This window comes from Neovison vison, chromosome 3 (genome assembly GCF_020171115.1).
Source record: "Neovison vison isolate M4711 chromosome 3, ASM_NN_V1, whole genome shotgun sequence".
NCBI lineage: Eukaryota > Metazoa > Chordata > Mammalia > Carnivora > Mustelidae > Neogale > Neogale vison.
The window spans coordinates 70,608,251-70,632,415 of NC_058093.1; the positions used below are offsets into that span (position 1 = coordinate 70,608,251).

Below are 24,165 nucleotides of genomic sequence, written 5' to 3' on the forward strand. Positions count from 1 at the left end.
CTTATTTCGCTTAGCATCATATTCTCTAGATCCATCCATGTTGTTGCAAATGGCAAGATTTCATTCTTTCTTATGGATGAATTTTTTTTATATATGTGTGTGTATGTGTATATATATATATATATATATATATATAATTCACCCATAAGAAAGAATATATATTGAATATATGTATATATATATTGAATATATACATATATTCTCTCTATATATAATAATGAATATATATACACACACACACACACACACGCCTCATCTTTATCCATTCATCTATTGATGGATATTTGGCTAACTATTGCAAATAATGCTGTATTAAACATAGTGATGCATATATCCTTTCAAATTTGTGTTTTTTTATTTTTTAGGTAAATAGTACAATTCCTGGACCAAATGGTAGTTCCATTTTTAATTTTTTTCTAGTTTTAATTTTTTGAAGGACCTCCATAGTGTTTTCCTCAGTTTGCATTTTCCCAGTTTGTATTCCCACAAACAATGCATGAGGGTTCCTTTTCCTCCCCATCCTTGCCAACACTTGTTTCTCATGTTTTTTGGTTTTAGCCATTCTGACAGGTGTGAGCTGACATCTTACTGTGGTTTTGATTTGCATTTCCCTGATGGTGAGTGAAGTCGAGCATCTTTTCATGTGTCTATTGACCATCTATATGTCTTCTTTAGAGAAATGTCTGTGTCTTGTGTCCAATTTTTTAATTGGATTATTTGTTTTTTTGGTGTCAAGTTGTATAAGTTCTTTATATATTTTGGATACTAACCCTTTTTCAGTTATGTCACTTGCAAATATCTTCTCCCATTCAGTAGATTGTCTTTTAGTTTTGTTGATCAACCAAAAATTTTGTCCTAGAAATAATTATGCAGCCTAAAATTTTGGAAATTTAGTTTCTACTTGTAAAATTTGCCGGAAATAGATTCAACGGAGTGAATGTCTTCTCTTTTTAATTAATTACTTCACGGTTTTCTCATACCAATCATAGAAATTTTTTTTTAATTTTTAATTTTTTAAAGTTTTTTTAAAAATGATTTTATTCATTTATTTGACAGAGATCACAGGTAGGCAGAGAGGCAGGCAGAGAGAGAAGAAGGGAAGCAGGCTCCCTGCTGAGCGGAGAGCCCAATGCGGGGCTTGATCCCAGGACCCTGGGATCACGACCTGAGCCAAAGGCAAAGGCTTTAACCCACTGAGCCATCCAGGCACCCCCCAATCATAGAAATTGATCATCTCACCTTTTCCTGAAGAATGGTGATAACATTTCTGATCCTGAACTGTGTTTCCAACCACCAGACATCACTTGACTACCTATGACCAGTGGTCTAAAGTCATTTAATATTTTATATCATATGAAAATCGAAGGGGCAAAAACTAAGAGCTATATTTTGCATAGCAAACATGTAAAGTAATAGTTTTACATTTTTCTTGCTCTTATAAACTTAATGTCATTAATCATCATTCTTAAAATACCAAGCACACTCTACCTTATTCTAAAACTATTGAAATTTTTGTTTTTTGGTTTTTTTTAGATTTTATTTATTTGACAGACAGAGATCACAAGTAGGCAGAGAGAGAGGGGGAAGCAGGCCCCTCGCCGAGCAGAGAGTCCGATGCAGGGCTCGATCCCAGGACCCTGAGATCATGACCTGAGCCGAAGGCAGAGGCTTTAACCCACTGAGCCACCCGGGTGCCCCTAAAACTACTGAAGTTTAAACAAAAGGTAGTCATGGAATTAATCAGAACAAAGAAATGAACTTACATATTGAATATTAGCCTAAAAGGGGTAATTTTTTTTTAAAGTTGTCTCTATACACAACACAGGGCTTGAACTCATGACCCTGAGATCAAGAGTTGCATGCTCTACCAACTGAGCCAACCCGGCACCTAACAGGGGTAGATTTTAATAAAAATTCTATCAGGTAATTTTCTCATCTGTGATCCTGTATATTAAATATAATGGAATGTGAAAAGGACTCTGTCATATTAATTCATTAATAAAAAGTACTTACTGAGTGCATTATTGGGCAAAGCCCTGTGCATACGGGATCCCCATGCATAGGGTCACAAAGAACGGAACAATCTTAGGAAACCCATTTAAGAAAACACTGAGGGGCACCTGAGTGGCTCATTTAGTTAGGCATCTGACTTTGACTCAGGTCATGGTCTTAGGGTCCTGGGATCGAGCCCCACGTCAAGCCCCATGAAGGGCTTCACTCTCAGTGGGGAGTCTCCTTGTCCCTCTCCCACTCCCCCTGCTCATGCTCTTTCTGTCTCACTCTAAAAAAATAAAATCTTAAAAACATTGAAAACTTAAAGAAAAGACCTTGGTGATGGCTTCTCCATTTTTCAGATTACTCAAAGAAAAGATATTGGCAATGCAAGTTAAAATAGGTATTTTATTGAGAAACTTGCTTTGTCAGTGAGAGTAAAAGTTACAAATATTTTTATTTAATAAAATTAGCATATCCATAATCCTAAAAATATCCCTTAAAAAGCCTTTATCTGAAACCTCAGATCGTTCAGATCCAGAGTTTTCTCTTAGTGTTTCCCATGGAAAAAGATGCTGCTTATTCCCTTCATGCAAATAATAGAACATGTGTAGTATGCCTTGTTCAGAAAACAAATTCTCCAGTTTGAGTTGCCTGCATGCATGTGAATTAATATCTGTACTGCTGTCAGTATAAAAGTTTCCTTGTATAACAGTGAAACTTTATGCTTACACCTGAGCATTCTGAGACTTATAATATGGTCATTAAAAAAAAAAAAAAAAAGGTCTTGCAGCAACATAGTTCTGCTGAAAAAACATCCTCATCCCCTAATTATAATATAAAGTTGGTACAGGTTAATACTACACAATAAAGTGTAATTTACTCGTTAAATACACCAGGTTTCCATGCAGGTTTTTTTTTTTTAATTACATATTTGTTGCGTTAAAAGGACAATGATTTAAATCTATAAATTATTCTCTAAATGGCTTTTACAAGAGACATTAAAAATATGAGAAAAATAAATACTTGAAACATGTTTTAAATAAGTTAAACCAGCACTAAAACCTATTAATTAAGCAGAGGTTCAAAGGTCATGTGAATAGATCTCATTTTAATTTTCTGGAGATAAAGCTTATCTGAGGGCAACACTGAATAATTTTCAAGTTTATAGATTTTTATACATGGATACTTTAAAAAGACCAAATTCTAGATGTAAAAGGATGTTTTAAAATCTTGACTTGAACTATATAGTTTTTTTCTTTTTAAATACAGGGAATATATTGATAGGGCTATCCTTCTGCACTGTAATGCTTTGTGCATACACCAGAATTGATATATGAAAATAATTTTGTTGATAAAATTTAAACAGAACTGGTGAAATTTTCTTAAGTACAAAAGTTAAAGATTACACTTCTATTGCTAGATTTTGAAGATAATATTTATGGTGGTTCTTATTTGCCTTGTGTGGCACAGATTAGTACTTCGGATACAAAAGCAAGAAAAAAATGAACTTAAAAAAATAATTGCTTCTAGTTTTAATGAGTGCTGTTTGTCAAGAAAATGGGAAAAAAAGAATAAGGAGCCCTTTTATCAGAATCATTAAAATTCTTTTTCAGGAGATGCTATCAGTAAGTGCAAAGTTGTCATAATTTAAGGTCCATTTCCTGCCAGCAGTATACCTGCGAAATTTGGCGATTTAAAGCACAAGTACATTGGATGTCGACTTTGAAATTATAGCAAACAGATGCAGGGAGAAATGTTTTAAAATGCTGACATAACTAGTTTATAGTATTTATTATACTTACTATCAGACCTTTAAATTTTGACTTGGTTTTCTCTTTTTCCTAAGTCAGTTTCCTGTGAGTTTTCCATACACATGAAATCACAAAATGTTCACATGGGGTAGGAACACATCTCACCAAATTTTACAGATGAGGCAACTGAAATTCAGAAAGGTTGTGATTTGCCCAAGGTCACACAGCTTATAAGAAACAGATCTGGGGCTAGGATATGGCCCAGGGTTGTCTCCTTCATAACTTAGGTCCGAGGGGATGGGGATGAATGCTCAATCTCTTTATATCTTTCCTGTGGGGGCGTGTTTGCATTAATAGTAGGAGGACTCTGTTCAGGACTCTTTTGAAGAAATCTATAAAACAAATACTCATCCCGAAATTCATACTCGTTGGTAATATGTTGGATGACTCCCCCTTGCACCAGTCTATCTCCATATATCACAGCTTCACCGCGGTCAGAGGCAAGGCCAACTTCAATGAGCCAGTTCACCAGGTCACAGCCACAGAAGGTCCCAGCAGACGTCTTTGCACCACACCTGTATGTCAAAGGAATGTTTCACCCATATGTTCTGTAAACCTGGTATCAGCACTGCATGATAGAGGACAAGCAAGGAAAAACAGGAGACAGGGAAACACAGCATGATAGTTAAAAGTGTGGCAGGAATGAAACTATTCTAAATACAAAGGGTTTGTTAACTCACCTGACCCTAGAAAGATCCACCAGAAAAAAATGCCAATAATGCTTGTGAAAACAGAAACATGTAAAAAAAACCTGACATAATGTAAATGTGTCTACAAAGAAGCATTCTTTTTATAGTACCTGGTCTTTTACAATCAGATCCATTCTGTAGACAGCTGAATATTGTTCATTTCATAAGTTATACTCTTAGGTATAAGAGGTCACTTAATTGTCTCAGGAACATTAAGTAATATTTTTTGTAAGCTCCTAAGAAGTGACATTTTAACTAAACTACTCAAATCAAACATCATTATTTTCTGTTTATCACAGTGCCCACAAGTAGTCTTTCTTCTTGCCGTCTGCTGCAAGACAACCTTACTGATAACATTCGTCAAGAATATGCATTAGTGGGGCGCCTGGGTGGCTCAGTGGGTTAAGCCTCTGCCTTTGGCTCAGGTCACGATCCTGGGCTCCTGGGATCAAGCCCCGCATCGGGCTCTCTGCTCAGCAGAGAGCCTGCTTCCCCCTCTAACTCTGCCTGCCTCTCTGCCTGCTTGTTATCTCGCTCTCTCGCTCTCTCTCTGAAATATATAAATAAAATCTTAAAAAAAAAAAGAATATGCATTAGGAAGTAAGGAAGTGTGATCTATCTTGCTATAAATATTGGGTCTTGAAAATGTACTTTGATCATGAATCTGTTTCTTGATTATTTAAAATCTGTCTTCCTAATGCAAATAAGGGGTACCTCCCATATGACAAAATAAACAATGGGGGAGGAAAATGTAAAAGAACCAATTAAAGGAATTCTGTAGGTTTTCATATAAATAGGTAAGAGATAACATGAGTCTGTCCACAAGCATTAGTCAAGCTGTAAAACCTGCGGTGCTTGACAACATGTAACAGCGGATGAAAATCAAGATGAAACGAGAAAAAGGTGACAAACATTTTAGACCAGTTAACCACCAATGAATATAGCGTTCCATATAAAAATTAGAGAAGAGATTAATAGACATGAAAGATCTTCTCAAGGACATAAAATATTTTAACATCAGTATTTTGCTTAGTAACGTCTTAATTTCTGCTTTGCAACGACAGATATCACTTTGAACAAAAGCCTGGCTATTACAACCTCTGTCTGATCCTTCTCCCTGCTTGTGGATTTTTAACTTATGGCCCAACACCTTATAACCCCAGACACCAACTGAATAATAACTGCTTCCTGATGACTGACCAGGCAGCTCCAATCGCAGCACACGGAGCCATACAGAGTGGCAGGGAATGTGCCGCTGTACAGAACGTGGAGGGACAGGGCCACCAGCTAGAGCCTCTTCATCTGGAAGCAAAAGCCATGCTTCTAGGCTGTCACAGTGGGCCTTTCTTAAGTGGAGTGCCCTTCCTTCTTTTAAAAAAAAAATCATTGTAAATCATTGGAAGTATCCACAGATGGAACTTTGAAATCATTCTCTTCATGGGTCTTTAAGGGTAAGAAACTAACTTTTCTTCATAGTTGACCATTCCCAGAAATTGAGCGAGAACAGGACCATCATATAGATTTTGCTATCCAATTCAAAGATGTGTTATCTAACGTTAGAAAAGAGGAACACAAAGGTTTAGAGAATCGAACTGGCCCAATTCACAGAGCTAGTAAGTGGCAGACTCAGGAGCTGGCCTCTGGGATCAGTGTCTGACCAGTGAGTCCCCTTTCCACTAGCTATACCAGGCTACCTTTTGTTTATAATAATATACTGGCATAATAACAAAATTATACTGGCAAAAATTATATATTCATAATAAAATAAGTATTGTTTATTTATTTATAAAAATAAAAATTATATGCTTATAATAAAATATACTGTCATAATATGTGTAAATATGTATAAATATAGCATCTGAGTGGTAATCTGCATAAATTTGCAAAATACACAGTTACAGACATAAAAGTACTTGGCTCTTTATGTTATTTTTTTTTCCTCTTTTATAAAAACCGAAAGTCATGGCACTGTAACATTCATTTCCTGCTGCATGCTCCATACCTTAAGGATTAGAAGAATAAATATGATGTCATAGACTGAAGATTAGGACTTGAAGGGAAAAATAAGCAGCAGAATTAATTAAAAGACAAATTTCATTTCATTTTCTTGACAATGTCATTAATAATATGAAATAACGTACCGCTAAGAGATGGAGAATAGAAAGCCACATCTAAATCCAGTGTATCTCATAGTTTTATGAGAGATACTAATGGCCAATATGAAGTGAATGTTAATATTTGACTACATCTTGATTCATTCTCAATTAGTTTTCACATTTTATATGGAAATCAGAAGTTATATAACACTTAGAAAGTATAAAAATCTTAGAAATGCTCTTTCTCAAATTATAAACTGACCTATAGCTATTTTAACTTTTACATGTAAATATGCTATTGAAAATAACCATGTAGTTAGTTACAACCACATTACTTAGCCTGTTACAAACCAAAATTAATCATCAAAAATATAATTATCTGGAATTTGTACTTACCTTCTTTCCTTGACAATGTTTCGGATACAGAGGTCACGATGATAATGGATAAATTGTTGACAGGTCATTTTTATTTCCTCAGGAACAGGAGAACCCCTGTTTTCTGCTGTCTCTTTATTATTCCATAGGAATTCAAGTCTAAAAACCAAAATTTATGGAGGCCACTTTTAAGGAAAGGAAAACACTGAGAGGAAACCCCTTCTTGCTTATCACTCCATCAACATGGCTCTTCCAAAGATATCATCTTCAACATGCAGATATGGTTAGTCTCTGAAGCAAAGACATAACCTGCGCTTGGTTTCCTGGTCCAAGCAGGTGGGGTGGGGGTGATGTGAGGCAGGATGGGAGACTTGAGGCTTGAACATTTTATAAACCCTCCTGATATATTTGATCTATTTCAGTTTCTGCCAATAAAAGAAGTTCTTTTCTTATTCTACATTCTACTGTTTTAAGCTGCAAAAATAATTTACAGAGATCAACTATTTAATTTAATCATTTTCCAATTTCAGTACCACGGAGACAAATACTGGGATCTGGAATACAGAATGATTCTGTTTCTGTAACGTTGGACAATTGATCTGTTGACTTTTTTACCCAGTCAACATTATGAAGCTGATAACTAAGTTCAGTGACTTTTCTATTATGCTTTTCTTCTTTAATGAAATGATTATGACCCTAGTAGTGACATCTTAATAATGTAATGATATCAATGATGACAAAAAAGAAGAAGGAAAAGAAAGAAGAGTGACCGTCTACTGGGCACTCTTTATATAGTTGTTTGGATAAAATCCACTAGTACTTCCAATTTCTACTAATTTTGACTTTGAAAACAAATGAGGATATACAAAGTCTTGTGCCCCCCCCTTTCCTGCCACTCCCAAGTTGGAGAATTCCCGCTTCATTATTGTATTCACACTATCATTATTATTATAAAGAAATTCCCAATCTGAATCCAAAGAAACTCTTCATCAAGCAATTAAAAAAAAATTTAGAAAGAAGAGAATTTGAGTTTTCTATAAATTGTCAGTTTGATAGAGAAATCCTAATATCAAAGGAGAATCTATATTGTCAAATAGAGACCTTTGGGGGTAAAACATCGATAATTTCCATTTCTAAATACACTTTTTTTTTTTAAAGATTTTATTTATTTATTTGACAGAGTAGGCATATATCACAAGTAGGCAGAGAGGCAGCAGAGAGAGGAGGAAGCAGACTACCTGCTGAGCAGAGAGCCTGATCTGAGACTTGATCCCAGGATTCTGGGATCATGACCTGAGCCGAAGGCAGAGGCTTTAACCCACTGAGCCACCCAGGTGCCCCTCTAAATACACTTCTAAGTTTCATTTTACTTTATGTAGTTAATGGCATAGGTAGAAGTCTGCATCCATCATTTCTTGTTAAAATGCAAATGACAATGTTGGATTAATCAGAGTTCTCCCAATATTTTGTCCATAGTTTTTTTTTTTTTAAATTTATTTATCTATTTATTTGACAGAGAGAAATCACAAGTAGACAGAGAGGCAGGCAGAGAGAGAGGAGGAAGCAGACTCCCTACTGAGCAGAGAGCCCGATGCGGGACTCGATCCCAGGACCCTGAGACCATGACCTGAGCCGAAGGCAGCGGCTTAACCCACTGAGCCACCCAGGCATCCCTTGTCCATAGTTATTAACAAACGATATGTGAATCAACATATAACCTTTCTTCAGTGTTTAAAATTTACCCTTTCTGTAGTCTCCTAGCAGTTACTGAAGGTTTAAAAAATATCAGTATCTTAATAGAATGGCCTTGTCATTATCTGTCATTACAGATACAGATTTATTTCAAAACTAAATTTACCTTCTTTTGAAAGGCAGAATGATTAAATGTTTGTCCAATCCGAAGATGCCAAAGGAAATAAATCCCTACGGAAGAGGAAAGGTTACAGTTATGAATTCAACACTAGAATGTTAAGGACTGGGAAGTTACGGAAACCACCATATTTAGTGCTGAGGGAAGCAAACCCATAGTGATTACAGCAATAGTTTAAATGGAACACAAAAGACAGGCCCTCTATAAAGTTTAATGCCTGGAGGCAGGTATGACTTGGCGGCCTCTTTCTAGTCTCCATCTTACTAATTACGTTGGAGCCCTGGTTTAAACCAGTCCTGAGCGACCACATCTGCATCCTAGCTTACTGAAGAAAAATGAAAACTTTTCAGAGCTTTATGTCTTTTTTTCCTCTTTTTAAAAAAAGAAAATAAATGATCTCCTATTGGGCTTAGGTATTTACTATTTCTCTATTAACACTTCAGAAATTACAGAATTATATAGTATTTGGTTCTAAGGAAGTAACTGAACTTTATGAGAACTTTACGTGAAATGAAGTTGGCTAGGTGCTTACAGAAAGGCTTTGAAGACTTTGGGAGTGACGCAAACTGGCACTGGAAGTCAGCCACAGATCTGGACAGTTGTGTCTGCTTGGGGAGGCAAGAGGCTGGGAACTGCCATTCTGTCAGGCGCAGCGGGATAAGGATCTAAGTGCCGGTGGGTGGCAGGTGGGATGGAGAATGTAATACATTGCACAAAGGATCTACCCTTCTTTACCCCCAAACTGTAAACAATGAAAAAGGAATGATCTTACTGACACCTAGATGGGATGTGGTGGTGCTGGTGGTGTGGGGAGGGTCTCTCTCTCTCTCTCTCTCTCTCTCTCCTTTGAAACACCTGGGCCATTAGCCGAGGGGGCATCATTTCAAATGCAACATTCCTGGCATTAGCTTCTTTGTGAAGCCCTCTCAGTCCCAGTGTTGGGGTGACTCAGCCTGGAGTGGCTTTGCTGAATACAAAACGCTGAGTGAAACTATGAGTTTTCAACCTAGTATTTTATAGGTCTTGGGCACAAAATCAGATCTCACACAGAGTCACAAAGTGAGGTAGGCATCAAGTAGCCCAGGATACTTGAATCTATCTGTAATAAACCGAACAGGTCACTCATCTATCGGGACAGAGTCCTTTTGCTCCCACAATAATGGCTAAACAAACCAGAAATACTTCAAGAAACTAATGTTAGGATAAAATGTGCAGGAGTGTTTACTGATAGATGTTAACTGACTCAGTCGGTTATTAAAACCAGTGATTTCAAACACAGTATTTTTTTCAACCTGATACTTAGTCTGGGGACTAAGGTTCCCTAATTAAAAGGTAAGGAATTGAAAACAATCACATTTTGAACTTTACACATAAAAGTATCTTCAATACAATACAATACAATACAATAAACGAAATATCACTTATCCTTAAATATTATGTTAATAGTGACATAAAAACAATAACATCTATTACATTAGTTCTCCATGGAACTTTAGTTTCTAATTTGTAAACTGGGAATGATAATGTCTACTTTGTAGGTATTCTTTATGTTTAAGTAAGATGACTAATGTATAATGCTTAATAATGGTTGGCATATAGTAGTAGGTCCTCAAGGAACAGTAACTAACTATCCCCGGTCAAAATTTATTTACCCACCACAAGATTTTCTAAAAAAGATTTAAGTATCTATTGTCCGAGAAACATCGAAATATAAATGAAACGACATTCATCAATTTAAGTGACTAAACTAAAGGCTCAGGGAAGGTAACTCTTTTTCCCAAAGTGACTTATTAAGACAGTCACAAAGTTTAAAAAGAAACTGGAACATCTTGTCCCTGCTTAAATTATCATTCTTTATTTTAAAACCAAAGCAAAAAACGATTTGGTGTTTCTGATTGAAACACTCCATGTGCATTCTGATGACTTGAACCAATATGGAGACTGGTAACAGCTGTCAGCTGCCACGCATACCAGCAGCTGGCAAACCAACTAATCCCTTTTGATTTAAAAGAAAACAACATCCGCACCACTACCCCCTAAACAGCCCATCCAGGAAAACAAAACAAAACAAAAAAGCCCTCAAAGTTCTCAGGAAATAAATACCTGGCCAAAGTTAAACACAGCACAGAAAAACTGTAACTCAACATAGAGTCTTCCAGGTTCTTGGTTGAATAGCCACCACAAACAACTGGAAAGATTCTGTAAAGGAAGGAGAAAATAGTATTTTAAAAAATGAAGCTGGGTGATCATTTCTCCCTATCCAGAACATAGTACAATAACTTATCTGCTTAATAATTAGGCAGAAAAAGACTAAAAGGAAAAACACTGAGAGAATATAGAGGCTTTGTCTTTTGAACAAGAGGTTTCAACCTCTCCTCTTGACAGATGTCATTCAAACAGCATCTAATTTGATCAGACTTGAAGCAAGAAGACATGCGCTATAATACAGAAGCTTACATAACACATCAGGTCTGCCGACTAGCCCAAGACAGGACTGATTTTAAAATTAGTTCTACACAATGAAAACAATCACATGGCTAAGCAGCAGTTCTTGGCAGCATTTCTTATTTTTTGATTTTTTTTTTCTTAAATAGCAGTTAAAATGGTGCTGGTTGATCCCTTTCTATGTAACCAGCATCCCCATGTAAAAAGGTTTCTTCATACGTTATACGGTCCACCTCCCATCTCTAGGCAAGTTACACTTGAACCATCTCAAAGAATTCTATAATAATAACTGATAATGCACAAAAGAAGACATAAAACATTCTAAAAACCCCTAGGAATCAGAGAAATGCATTGAAAAAATGCTGCATTTCACTTACAAAATGATAAAATTTAAAAATTTTTAACATTCAGTGCTGGTGAGAGTACTTTGACAAATCTATACTACTCCTTGAGAAAACAATTTGAGAGAATGCATCCAAATATTTGTACTCTTTGGTCTAGATTTCCCAACTTTGAGAGTCTATCACACAGAAATATTACATGGAGACGTCTACTTAAGCATTTTGAAGAACTAGGAGTAACCATCCCTAAGAAAGTAGTTGAGTAAATTATAATGTATCTCCTCTATGGTTTATTGAGGAGCCATTTCCAGTAACAGGAATAACTATGTAGCAACATGAAAATGGTTGACACAGGTGACAAAACAGGGTATAAATCTGTATGACAATTAGAACCAGGAAAGGTGTATTAAAAATAGAAGGCAGTAATCTTAAAACTATCCATGGTATGAGTTGGTTGTGTTATTTTCATAATGAAAAATTCTGTTTAAAAGCTTATTTATCTGACAAATGTCTCCTGCGAACCATGTCGGCATTTATCCACTGAGGTTGGTCTTGCAAGGAATATGTTAGAATAAGCAGACCTATACACAGCATGGAGATACCTGGTCTTACCAAATTACAGGTTCAGAGACTACACCAAATAGGCTACTGGGGCATTTAGGCTACAGAGTGCTGTGAATTCTTCACCTCCCTTTCTCCCCACAACAGCTCAAGGTCGGGATTCAGACTGGCCTGGTTGCCACCCACCCCTCCCAGAAGCAGCAACTAAGTTTCCCCCAGATGCCTGAATAAAATCTTTGCCAAACATTTAAATGGCCCCCAAACAAAAATCAGAGGAAACATTTACAGCAAACAGGCCAATAATGAGAAGTAAACACAGCAACACGTGTCGAGTCAGTTGCTGATCTCCGCTCTGTAGATACTGCTCTTCTTCCTGGACTAACATGCAGCTCTGGGAGTTACAGCGACTCACACAATGATCATCTATAAGACAGTAAGTACAACAATTTGTAATCAGAGCTTTTTATTTGAATGCATTTTAAATTCATAATGACTTTCGAAGCAAACCAGCACATATGCACATTCAGCTCAGAATCAGTATATTATTTTAGAAGGAATCCGAGGGAGGCTCTTTCACATGGTCTCAGGAGAGTTCTACTTGTCAAGTGTTTGCATCTGGAAAAATACAAGGAGGATGCCACAGTCTCTTCTACACTAGCCAACAGTGTAACGTATATATATTTCAAGACCAGGTTTACTGTATCTACTTAGAGAATTTTCCTTTTCTTTTTTCTTAAAGATTTTATTTATCTGATAGAGCAGCAGCAACAGAAAGAGAGGGAGAAGCAGACTCTCCCTCTCCCTGAGCAGCGAGCCTGATGTGGGACTCGATCCCAGGCTCCTGGGATCATGACCTGAGCTGAAGGTAGATGCTCAACTGACTGAGCCACCCAGGTGTTCCCTTGACTTACAGAATTTTTCTACACCAAGAACACACAAGTACTTTTTATTAAAGTAGGATCAAACAAAGGCACAGTTTGGCAGCCTGCTTGTTCGTTTGTTTGTTTCTTTGTTTTTTAGCTTAGCAATACTGGATGCTTCCCTCATGCCATCAGCTGTTATTATAGCCATTAGCTATATATTATAAATCTATCTATATCTATATTTTGATTTCTTTTTTTTTAAAGCTGAATTAATAGCTCATGATTCATTGGTAACAAATTTACATATTGGTCATGGATATCCTAGTTTCGCTAAATGTAACACAAATGTACTATTCTCCCTTGCTTTTCATTAAAGAGTTTAAAACCTGCCTTAGAAAAGACCTTTAAGAAATCAGAACTGTTAAACACCATTCTGCTGACATGCAGAAGCAAGTCCAAATTATAGGTATGACCTTTCTCTGGCCTAAAGGGGAGGGGCCTTTCCCAAGAAACCTGTGCTCTCCTGCCTCAGCTCCAATATGGCCATGGCCTCAAAAGCAGGGGAAAATATTTTTTACAAAGTAGATGTCTAATTGAACATACAGTCTGATTTTTAAAAGTCAAAGATGAAACCACAATTTTACAGCTCTTAACCCTCAAGGCAATCATAAAAATTTGTATTTCCTAGAGCCTCTTCTAGTATGAGCCTACTTTAATAATATTTGTTTATATCTTGATATAGAAAAATTCTATCTCAGTATATATAATAAGCCTGGTCTTAAAATACTGAGTACAGATACTATAAAAATGGATAAAAATAAACTTTATTATCTTTCATTTACCTTTCTTACACACTGCAACATTGATTTTGCCTTTGTGCTGTGCCAGTGTTTTGGGGATGAGGAATTAATTATACTGCTAAACTCTAAAAATTCTCACTTGTTCATAGTTTGATTTCCTTCAAGCTTTCTTTATTTCAGGCTTAAGGAATGATACTAAATTACATGAGTAGATGAAGTCCATATATGATGGCTTTCTTTCTGTATAACTTTTGCAAATAGGATCAGAAAATGTAAGACGCTCCTACATAAAAGAGTTCTCAGGAATCATCATTATTCATGAAGAAAATGACAGATAAGGGGAGCATAACGTAATTTTCAGAGACAAAAAAATGTTAAATTACACATTGAAGTCATCGACAGACTTTATTATTAGGTGTATTGCGTAGGGAGAAAACATAAGGAGGAAAGCCTTGGGAATTATGATGTAAAGTAAAGAAACATTAGTTTAAGCGAGTAGCATAAAAAAACTGAAAGACAGTTGAACTGAATGCCAAATGGGGTTTCCTAGCAGAAAGTCAGTGAAGGTTCAACGTCTGATACATTTTCACTTCCTTCTATAGGAGTGTGAGTTCCACTATTAAGATTCATTGCTAGCAGGCTGCCTGGGTGGCTCAGTGGGTTAAGCCTCTGCTTTTGGCTCAGGTCATGATCCCAAGGTCCTGGGATTGAGCCCTGCATCAGGCTCTCTGCTTAGCAGGGAGCATGCTTCCCCCTCTCTGCCTACTTGTGATCTCTCTCTCTCTCTGTCAAATAAATAAATAAAATCTTAAAAAAAAAAAAAAAGATTCATTGCTAGCCAGCAGAGAGCAGCCAAATATAAACCCTGCTTGGCTCATAACACCACTACTACTGCAACTCTGTTTAATGAGCATTTACTATGTATTCCACACACTCTGCTAAGTGATTTGTGTACATCGTTATTTATAATCCTCACATTTCTTATATAAAAGTGAAATGCCTTTGGCAATAATACAGTTGACATATGTTTTGTCATGAAGATGGCTTTGGGGCATTTTCCTTTCTAACTTAATTATAAATAAGCATAATCAATGAAAGTGCACTGCAATTTCACCTAAGTGTGTTCAGTTGTTTTCAATAATTTGAAATCCATTGTGCACGCATGGGGATGGTCCAAGATGGTGGCAGAGGAAGACCCTGAACTCATCTCCCACAGACACACCAGATCTACCACTCTCTATGGAATAACTCCCCCTGAAAAGAACTGAAGACTAGCTGAACTGCTTCTTCCACAACAAGGGGAAAATGGCCACATTGAGCCAGGCAGGAAAGGCAGAAATGCAGTCTTACAAAACGCTCACCAGGGGCGCAGCAACTCACAATAGGGAAGTATTCACAGGTTTAGAACTCTCCAGCTCAGGCACCACAACTCTTGGGACCTGCACCAGACCGATGAGGCCCCAAGCATGGGGCTTATGTCCAGGGGGCCCAAGAGAGATCTGAGATACTCCTTTTGAGGGGCTCAAGCATGGACTCACCCATCTGGGCAAGCAGCACAAAGGCAGCAGTTTGAGAGGTGACTGGATTATATGTGAAGGAGATTCAACTGCTAATCTTAAAGATTCATGGGAATTTTCCTTGTGGATGGAACTGCTGGAGAGTGTCAATTTTCACACTATTCCTCTACCTTGCTAGGAAGGCAGGTGCGGGCATACATAACATAGCTAAAACCAAAGCATGTCCCTCCCAGAACGTTCTTCTCCAGCTCTGCTAAAATTGCAGGTGTGCCCCACCCAGGATGCTCTTTCCTGGCACAGGCATGTCCCACACCAAACACTCTCCCACTGCCTTGCTAAAACTGGCCGGTAAACTCAGTTCACACAGAGGCTATTCTACTGACTGGCTCTGGTGGCTGGAGAGGCCTGTGCATCCGGGATCCATGGGTAACAACTGGAAAGATCGTGCTGAACAGGATACTATATCCTGGGCAATACAAAGACAGCAAACTGAAATACAGCCCCAGACTGCATATGGAAAAGACCCATTTGATTGTCCAGAAGCTTTCACCTGAAGGATGAACTTCAGGTTAAAGCCACACATCTAAAGGCTGCAGAAACACTCTCAGAGGACGTAGGCAGGGACACACCACCTGTGCACACCTCTCCCCTGAACTTGGCCTTGCCACAGCTCACTGGTATCTCCCAGAAAGGATCTTTTATACCTGACTGAAGCCCTGATTTTTGGTAACTATCACCCAGGGGATAGCAGATCTCCTGGCCTAGATGTCAGCAGTGTCTAGGATTGTGGTCCCATGGGATTGTATATATTTGCATACTTTAACAGCTGCTGCCTGAGGACCTGGCTTCCAATCGGCCTGGATCTAGGTCCCTCCCTTTGCATGAGTCCAAAGCACACCCTCACCAACTGCAACTATCAAGAATAAATCAGGCTGATAATTGCAAAGGGTCTAGCAACAACCAAGAACTAAGGCAAGGTTGAAACACTGCTGATTATCAGAGGGGAAGGGGGTTAGGGCAGGGTGAAAAGAGTGAAGGGGTGGTAATAAGACTTATTGTGGTGATCACTGTGTAATGTATACAAATTTTGAACTACTGTGTTGTATACCTTATACTAATATAATGTTACATACCAACTTTAGCTCAAGTAAACAAATAACCTGAAATTCAGACCACAAATGTAATTCAGTCTTTTACTTTGTATGTCAAAGGTTATTAGTTTCAAAGATTTTTCTTATTTTATAAGAAAGGGTATATTGAAAGTATATAGATTCAAAAGATAATTAAGCACTAATTGGTTTTGGCCCCAAAGGAAATGAGTGGGGGAAAAGTCTCAGCTGTTAAAATAAGAAAAAAGTCCAAAAAAAAATTAAAAAAAAAAAAAAAAAAAAGGAAATGGCGCATGTGGCAAACTTCTTGGAATCATTACACGGGTTAAATTTATTGGAAAAATGTATATATAATACCACCAATTACTATATTATACTATATTTTATATATATTATATATTATAATAACTTTATTATTTTTTATTATTATTTGTTCAAGTAGGCTCCATGCCTACTGTGGAGTCCAATGTGGGGTCTGAACTCACAACCCTGAGACCAAGACCCAGCTGAGATCAAGAGCTGGATACTTAACCAACTGGGTCACCCAGGTTCCCCAAACTTTATTTTTTTAAATGAGTACTCTATCCATGCACAATTATTTCCCTATCAGCACTTTTCCCCATCTTATTTGGGATTACATAAGCAGTGTAGCGTCTATGAAATCCTAAGCTGAAATCTTTTAAGGTATAAGGAGAGGACTCTTCTGTTCCTTGGGCCCATGCTCAAACCTGAGGCACTTACTTTTCTCAAATGAAGGAGTCACAAGCCCACTGGTGCTTGTGTTTGCTACCGGCTCAACGGATGGGCAGAGCGATCCACCATTTCCCACGGAGCAGGAGCAGCAACCTAGGTAGATAAAATAGCACAGGAGAATAAGGCCCAACCACAACAGAAATGAATAACTTCCAGAGATGCCAAACCAAACCAAACCAAACCAGACAACCCACCCACTCATACACACACATACACACACACACACACACACATACACATTTCCCATGCAGCCACAATGGAAACGTGTTCACATGGTGTCTATCAAGAAGAATTTACATGTGCTTATTTGGAGGTTAACATTTAAAGAACAGCAGGCAAAGGACTGGCTCCTTTACATATTGTCTCCTCATTGCATGACAAGGAAGAGTGTTTCTATCCAGCCGTTTTTATTAGTTACCGCTGTGCTTTGACAACTAAGAATCTGAACACTTTCTTCAACTACAGCTTTTACTTCATCACTCCTTAAAAACATGCCCTAGTGCTCTATTGTTTACTGTTTAATTGAAACTCCTTGGCCTGAATTTGAAAGCTCCTGAGGACTTGGCCCCTCTTTCTCTATCCACCGCCCACCCCCAATCTAACAAGGCCTTTTCCTTCTTCCCGGACAATTCTTTTTTTTTTTTTTTTTTAAGATTTTATTTATCTATTTGACAGACAGAGATCACAAGTAGGCAGAGAGGCAGGCAGAGCGAGAGGAGGAAGCAGGCTCCTTGCTGAACAGAAAGCCCCATGTGGAGCTCGATCCCAGGACCCTGGGATCATGACCTGAGCTGAAGGCAGAGGCTTTAGCCCACTGAGCCACCCAGGTGCTCCAATTCCCGGACAATTCTTTAGTGTCCTCCATGAACCCCATGCCTGTTCAGGTCTGCAGACTAGTTAGGCACGCGTGCAATTCCCACTCTCGTTAATTCTTTGAAATCTTCTCCTCTTTTATGTTCAGCTCAAGACTTGCTTCTTTCAAGAACGTGTTTCCTACTAGTCTAGAAAATGCAGTCAAAACAATCTTATTCCTTTGTCTTCTCAGACATACACTGCTGAAAATCCCTTGCTGCTTTACAGGCTGATTGGTTTGTGGAAGATGCCTTGAGACATCTGCTTTATAGAGCTATAGCTTCTCCTCCACACAGTCTGAGGATGCATGCAGTAGCCTTTAGTTATTGAAAATTTTATTCATTTAATTGACAGAGAGAGAGAGACAGCAAGAGAGGGAATACAAGCAGGGGGAGCAGGAGAGGGAGAAGCAGATGTCCTGCTGAGCAGGGCACCCGACCTTAGGACCCTGGGATCATGACCTGAGTGGAAGGCAGATGCTTATCTGACTGAGCCACCCAGGCACCTCATGCGGTGTCCTTTAAACACAGATATAAGACATGGCGCTCCTTGACATGGATTCTTTTTTTTTTTTTCTAATGTGGATTCTAATAGAATAACAACTTCAGTGACAAAGTGTATTAAAATTTAATACGCTAGAAAAAGGAATAATGCCTAGGCTGAAATTTTCATTGATAACATGATTTAATTCTTCAGCAGTGTTCTTAACAGAAAAGATTTCAAAGTATAAAAACCACCATCTATAATAAGCTATTAGAAGTGTCTTTCTATATTTAAGATAATGATGCCATCTCAAGGTTAAAATAGAACCACAGAATAATAGAAAAGAAAATACAGAGATCGTCTGGCCCAGCCATCCTATCTTCAGAAGTTTGAAGGCTTAAGTCAGCTAAGATGAAATTGTTCAGAAAACAGACATAAAGCCAGCCCAGTTCAATGACATACATACAGGGCATGCACAGAGCCTGACATGGGACTTGATCTCATGACCCCGAGATCAAGAAAGTTCCCTGAAGCAAAACACTTAGGATACAGGCTATAAAGGCATGTAAGAGTGTCTTTTTATATTGGTATCATACCTGTTTCTGGGACAGAACTTGTAAAAGGTTCTGGTTCGTTGGCTGGCCCTGGACTCTCCTCAAAGGCAGCATTCCCAGGCTCTGCTGCTTTGTGGTTCTGAGACTGGTCGAACCCTTCATAGCGTCCTGCTTGGGTGGTGCGGTTCATACACATGAGTGATATGCCAGCTATCACGATGCTGCAGAACAGGGTGACTGCTGTAATGACCATCTGCCAGTAATGCAAAGAGACATTAGGCCACTTTGCACAATCCCAGCTTGATCACCTTAGTAGCACAACTTAAGGGAATTTTTGTTTGGTGGGAAAGGCAATCTCTCCACAGCTATAAATGCTCTGGAACAGTGGTTCTCAAAAAGGAGTAAGAATATGAAAGGGAGCAAGTTATTTGAAGAGAAATTAGGATTAAATTAAGAGAAAATAAGATCTCTAGTGGCTTCTTTCACTCTCCATCAATATCACTGGTTTCCTCTGTAAGCAAGCTAAGTGACTGCTTACAGACCTTTTTTATTCAGTTTTTGCTTGCTTTAATATGTCATTCAAGCATACTTCAATGGGAGACACTGTTATGGTAATAATAATAAACATAAATAATTCTGACTAATACTAATTGCATACTAACATATGCCAGCACTGGTCAAAGTCTTTTATACATGTAATATTGTTTATTCCAACAGCAACCCAATAAAATTCAAAATTATGAAACAAAAAAGAGGATAAGAAATCAAAATCTCTTGAAGGTGTCTTTTTTTTTTTTTTTTAAAGAAAAACACACATCCTTGAGGCTAGCCCTAGAGAATTTTGATCAGCAGATACACTATGGCTTCTCAAAAAAACATTTTTCCCCAGGTACTTATTGTTCTGAAATTTATACTTATAAAAGGATTGAAAGTCAAGAACATGGCTTTTATTACTACTGCTGACTTACTAAATAGCTTTAAATTAATCACTCTTTCCTCCAGTGGAGAAAACATAATTCATAAGTGGGTTTAAGATGACCCAATAAGTTTCAAGCATTTGGAAATCATCAGCTAAAAATGGATGTAGACCTATAAAATCTTCACCACAGTTCTAAGTGTGACTTAACAAAGTGATATAGGATCACTAGTGGGATATACAATAAATTGGAATAGATTTTCAAAATAACTTTAATGTAAGTATAGCAAAACACAGAAACAAGGGAAAAAGAGATGTTCACAAGAAAAGAACTGTCAATAACCTCTTCTTACCTGCTCCTTTCCATAGAAGAAGGCTGAGTCAATGCTATCTCCATTATGTTTTCCCGTTATCAGAAGAACACCAACAAGGAGAGCAGGAATTCTGGAATAAGGTTTAGAGAGAGAATGAGACAATGAATAGTAACTGTGTATAGGGAAACATATAGGCAAACAGAAAACTATCCACTTACCCCCAGCCAGATATTATGATGATTCCAACAGGAATCTGTACACTCTCTCTCTTTTTCAAAAGAAACAAAGAAACTGCCAGAAGGCCTAAGAACAAGAAACAGAAATTGAAAGGTAGATGGTTACTCTTGATGTTGATCAGACCTCATAGAACTTTAACCAAGCTTATTTCGATGGTAGTCGGGGGTTTAGACCCTAAAATTTACTCTTTCTAAATAAATACTGGCCTCAATATTTTGAAGCATGTTTGTCTCATAATCATTCATGTTTTCCTTCCTGTATTATTTATTTACTCAAATCTTCTTGTTTTATATATGAGGAAGTTTTCAAAAGCTCAAATCAGTTTATTCTTTTGACTGGTGTTGAAATCTATATATTTGTTAAAAAAATTTTTAACTGGATAAAAAGCAAGTCTAAAAATAAAACACCCTCACTCTGCTGGTGCTAAGAAAGTACAGGCAGGGGCGCCTGGGTGGCTCAGTGGGTTAAAGCCTCTGCCTTCGGCTCAGGTCATGATCCCAGGGTCCTGGGATCGAGCCCCGCATCGGGCTCTCTGCTCAGTGGGGAGCCTGCTTCCTCCTCTCTCTCGGCCTGCCTTTCTGCCTACTTGTGATCTCTGTCTGTCAAATAAATAAATAAAATCTTTAAAAAAAAAAAAAAGAAAGAAAGAAAAGTACAGGCAATTCTTACCCTGGTTTAGTTTTTGGAAAATGCCCCAAGTCTAAATGATAGAACTTCATACAAATATAATGTGAACTTAATACAAAAACAAATGTTTTAAAACTCTTGAGCGTTCCTTTCATCTTAAATCCAATTATTTATACAAGTAACATCATTTTCCATAAATCCTATGTAGTTGTAGACTCTTAGAGCTTCAGAGTTGGAAGGAATCATTGTTTGAAATGAACACCTTCATTTTATAGATATGGACACAAGGGTTTGCCCAAGCCACATAGCCAGCAGAGGGCAGAGCAGGACTACAAACTCTATCAGTGTTTCTAATAATCGTCCATGGACCCCTAGGGTTCTTAAGACATATTCTGCAGGATTTAGACATTTCTGTGAGAAATTTTAAGTCTCTTTAGTATATTTTCAATGATAATCATCTAAGATGCCCATCTTATAACCATAGCACTGTCTCATAATCTCAGAGCCAGCATCTGGTTAAACGGTAAGTTTGAGCCAAGTGAAGGCCAACTATCACAACACAAGATCCCAGCGAAGGTTCTATGGTAGTCTGAAGAGAGAAACGCAGTGAGATGAACCAGGTCATAAGCCCACACATGAAAGTAAAGGCAAACCACGCTAAAAATAAATAAATAAATAAATAAAAATCCTAACCGGAGGAATGAGTTCCATTTTACATTTCAAGTTGTGATTCAGATTAGCAAAACAAGATCCTTTGTCCTGTCATGAATGTTGCCAATTAGAATTACCGAGTTTGTAAGTGGGACTCTCATCTGTGAATCTGCTTTGGTTTTAAAGTTGTTTATTAGCTGTATATAAGGAATTCATACCCAGATCCAAGACCATACAGATTAAGTAACACTGTGCTAGAATAATACAAATGAACACTGAGGCTCTTGCAAATTGTTTTTCTTTACAGAGAACCCGCAAGTTTAGGAGGTACTTTAATGTCACTGCTCCTTCCTAAATACATTTGTGCCTTATACAGTTCTAGGTTTTCAACAAGGTACCCAACAGTGTTCTATTATAGCAGTGAGAGCATTCTTCAAAGTCCCAAAGGTCATCATTCTTGCCTTATGCAAAAACTGGTCTACAAATAGGCCCAGGCTGGTCCTGGATCTCTCCCAGGTTGCTGACAGAAGCTTAGAGTTCCTACCTGAATAGGTTAAACATTTTGGGCCTCACTGAACTCATTTGAAAAACAAAGGACTTACACTATACCAGTGTTTCCAAAGCATAAGAGACTATACGAAATTTTTGGACTAGTTTTGTGTTTATTTTAACACGCTAGTGAAAAACTAGCACAGGAAACCTGGGATTTTATTACTATAAGGTTCAATTTATTTAAGTTAAAAAAGTGAGTAAATTTTTAGGGAAAAATTTAAAAAAAGGACAAGTGGCGTGCAGATACAGCAAAAATTGTGAAGATGGCAGGCAAATGGGTGAAACTGAAAATGGCGGAACAGGATGATTTAAAACGACATTTCAGGTCTAAAATCCTGTTCTAGCCTAATAATCTCACAGTTGAAGAGCACCTTCACTGGGATCCAGGAATTCAGAACAAGGTCTCTAGATAGATTTTGACATGTATGCTTAAAAAGGTTGGTTGTTGTTTTTTTTTTAAAGATTTTATTTATTTATTTGACAGAGAGAGACCACAAGTAAGCAGAGAGGGAGGGAAGCAGGCTCCCGCTGAGCAGAGAGCCCGATGCGGGGCTGATCCCAGGTCCCTGAGATCATGACCTGAGCCAAAGGCAGAGGTCTAACCCACTGAGCCACCCAAGCATCCCTGCTTAAAAAGGTTTTAAAGACACTTGGTGATTTCTGATACAATGATCTATTTGCTGCTCTCCTATTCACATGGTAAACTTAGCCTTAAGAAATGTAAGTATTCGAGATCAAGTTGCCCAACTGTATTTGGGAATAAAAGTCTTTAGGCTCTTTTACTTGACATCTCCTGAAAACTCTTACATTACACAAGATATGTCACCAGCTAGATCCCAAGACCTGGCCTTTATTGCTTATCTGCTTGTACAAACACACATATGCCCCATGTTTTTCCTTGAGTTCTTCTTTCCAGCTTAACTCAGGCAAAAGAACCCATAGGCATAACATCACGTGATGCAAACTGAACTGAGTCCTCAAGCAACGGAGGAAGCAACAGGTGGTGGAGGCCACCCAGACCGGGTTGAGCAAAACCCCCGCCTTGCACCTGTGCAGGTGGACCACAAGGGACCTCTGGGATGACGAACAATTACCTTTAACCCCCTTCTAGCAATAAAACCTCCATGGAAGGAGGAGCACAAGCCTCATTTACATAGCATACAATACAGTGCACCTCTCCTGAGGGTGCACGTGTGACCTGATGCTCACCTTGACACATATGATGACAAGACTGCCCTCCCTGAATATTCACCCTAACCCTAGACAAAAGGAACCCAGTCACCCTTGCTCAGGGAGCCATAGCTTTGGAAGTTCTTCCCCACAATCTCCTCATTTGCTGCAAATAGTTTCCTTTGTGTAACAACTCACCTGGTTTAGCTTCAACATGGGGAGTCGCCAAGGAGCGAGCTCACGGTGGTTTGGTTACAGCTGTTTGCTTTTCAAAACCACACATCATCTTCTGTTTGCACTGAAGTTTTCATTCCAGAACTCCTCACCACATTGTTGCTTCACTTCAAAAGGCTATTGACTTAGATGAGCCCTGCTTTTGATCTCGAAGGCATGAAATCAAAGGCTTGTCCCTCGAAGCCACTTCCTGACACCTGCCTCCTCACAGTGGCTCCAACGAGCCCTACCATGTTACAATTTCCTTTTCTGTGCCATTGTATCAGTTCACGTTTTTGGTATGGATACAAAACAGCCACCCAGAATGTTTTGCAAACATACCAGAATGTACGCATCCAAATTAAACACTA

At 38.1% G+C, this 24,165-nt stretch overlaps 1 protein-coding gene across 3 annotated transcripts in view; it reads right to left on the reverse strand.

Moving 5' to 3' along the window:
- Positions 1 to 2,380: 2,380 nt before the first annotated feature.
- GPR155 (G protein-coupled receptor 155) overlaps positions 2,381 to 24,165 on the reverse strand; it is a 42,848-nt gene continuing 21,063 nt past the window's right edge. Inside the window, exons 8-16 of one of the 3 annotated variants that reach the window (XM_044242365.1) lie at positions 20,563 to 20,647; positions 20,384 to 20,474; positions 19,157 to 19,367; positions 17,214 to 17,318; positions 12,470 to 12,606; positions 10,940 to 11,035; positions 8,825 to 8,889; positions 6,988 to 7,125; positions 2,381 to 4,321 (exon numbers count right to left, since the gene is read on the reverse strand). In XM_044242365.1, the coding sequence (XP_044098300.1) occupies positions 4,030 to 4,321; positions 6,988 to 7,125; positions 8,825 to 8,889; positions 10,940 to 11,035; positions 12,470 to 12,606; positions 17,214 to 17,318; positions 19,157 to 19,367; positions 20,384 to 20,474; positions 20,563 to 20,647 (1,220 nt within the window). In that variant the 3' untranslated portion in view covers positions 2,381 to 4,029. Of the gene's footprint in view, positions 4,375 to 6,335; positions 6,546 to 6,987; positions 7,126 to 8,824; positions 8,890 to 10,939; positions 11,036 to 12,469; positions 12,607 to 17,213; positions 17,319 to 19,156; positions 19,368 to 20,383; positions 20,475 to 20,562; positions 20,648 to 24,165 lie in introns of those variants that run through there. The other 2 variants (XM_044242366.1, XM_044242367.1) reach the window with 2 other exon arrangements.